The 877-nt window shown below is 68.5% G+C and overlaps 2 protein-coding genes across 3 annotated transcripts in view; one reads left to right on the top strand and one right to left on the bottom strand.

The window, feature by feature from the left end:
- The window catches only part of RPUSD1 (RNA pseudouridylate synthase domain containing 1), a 32,036-nt gene extending 31,311 nt beyond the window's left edge, over positions 1 to 725 (bottom strand). The window contains exon 1 of the mRNA XM_019512711.1: positions 669 to 725. The gene's annotated coding sequence lies outside the window, so the exon portion shown is untranslated. The remainder of the gene's footprint in view (positions 1 to 668) is intronic.
- An 18-nt stretch (positions 726 to 743) lies between these two features.
- Positions 744 to 877, top strand: part of CHTF18 (chromosome transmission fidelity factor 18) — a 39,259-nt gene continuing 39,125 nt past the window's right edge. For both annotated transcript variants that reach the window (XM_019512709.1, XM_019512708.1), the window contains exon 1: positions 744 to 868. In XM_019512709.1, coding sequence (XP_019368254.1) covers positions 784 to 868 — 85 coding nt within the window. In that variant the 5' untranslated portion in view covers positions 744 to 783. The remainder of the gene's footprint in view (positions 869 to 877) is intronic.

The raw sequence follows: 877 nt of genomic DNA, 5'->3' as shown, positions 1-877 counted from the left end.
TTTTAAACGACAGCTTCCCTCTGCTGGCGGACCCCAGGACACGGTCTCCCACCCGCCACAACGCCCAGCTTTAGAGGACAGCTCCTATTCGGTCTCAGTGACCGCGGCCCAGGCCCCGCAGCGCCTGCTCGGGGGCCACGGCCCAGGCGGACCGGGCAGCGTGACAAGGGGGTGCACGTAGCCAGGGGCTGGAAAACAACATGCATTTTTCTCCAGTTTAATTTTTTTTTTAAATAAAAAAAGCTAGGAGCTTTCCCAATGCTGCGGTCCCGGGCCTGCGGGAGTCGGTTTAAGACGAAGTTAAAACCGAGCAGCAAGGCGGTCGTCAACGCTGGAAACTCGCAGAAACGGCGCGGCCCCAGCCGCGCCTGCGCACCGTTCACTAGCCACGCCCAACGCTACGGCGCGTCTCCAGGGAACGCGAAATCCGTGGGCGCTGCCCCAACCCGCCAGCCCCTCCCCCCCGGCGTCGCATCTCCGCAGGCACCCGGGGGGGGAGCGCTCCGGCGCGGCACCCGCCACCCCCCCGCGGCTTCACATGTTCCCACATCGTTTGGCGGGCAGCCCCTAGCCCGGGGTTGGGACGCGTCCGGCCGACGGTTTCCCACGGGACGGAAAGCGGGTGCTGACGTGTGGAGGGACCCGGGGGGGGGAGAGGGGGCACCGACCTGCAGCGCGCCTACATTGTATCCAGCCCGGCGCGGCGCGGCGCAGCCAATCAGCGCCCGCCCCCGCGCCGGATGGAGCGTTGGCCGGAAGCGCTGGAGCCGGCGCGGGCGCGCGATGGAGGCCGAGGAGGTGCGCGGCCTGGAGGACGCCTTCGAGGAGCGCTTCGCCGCCGAGCTCGAGGTGCTGAGCGAGCTGGAAGGTGCGCGGC

Source organism: Gavialis gangeticus, unplaced genomic scaffold, assembly GCF_001723915.1.
Source record: "Gavialis gangeticus isolate Ggan-Ray unplaced genomic scaffold, GavGan_comp1, whole genome shotgun sequence".
NCBI lineage: Eukaryota > Metazoa > Chordata > Crocodylia > Gavialidae > Gavialis > Gavialis gangeticus.
Note: the sequence above shows the minus strand (reverse complement) of the source record. Positions and strands in the feature narration are given on the sequence as shown.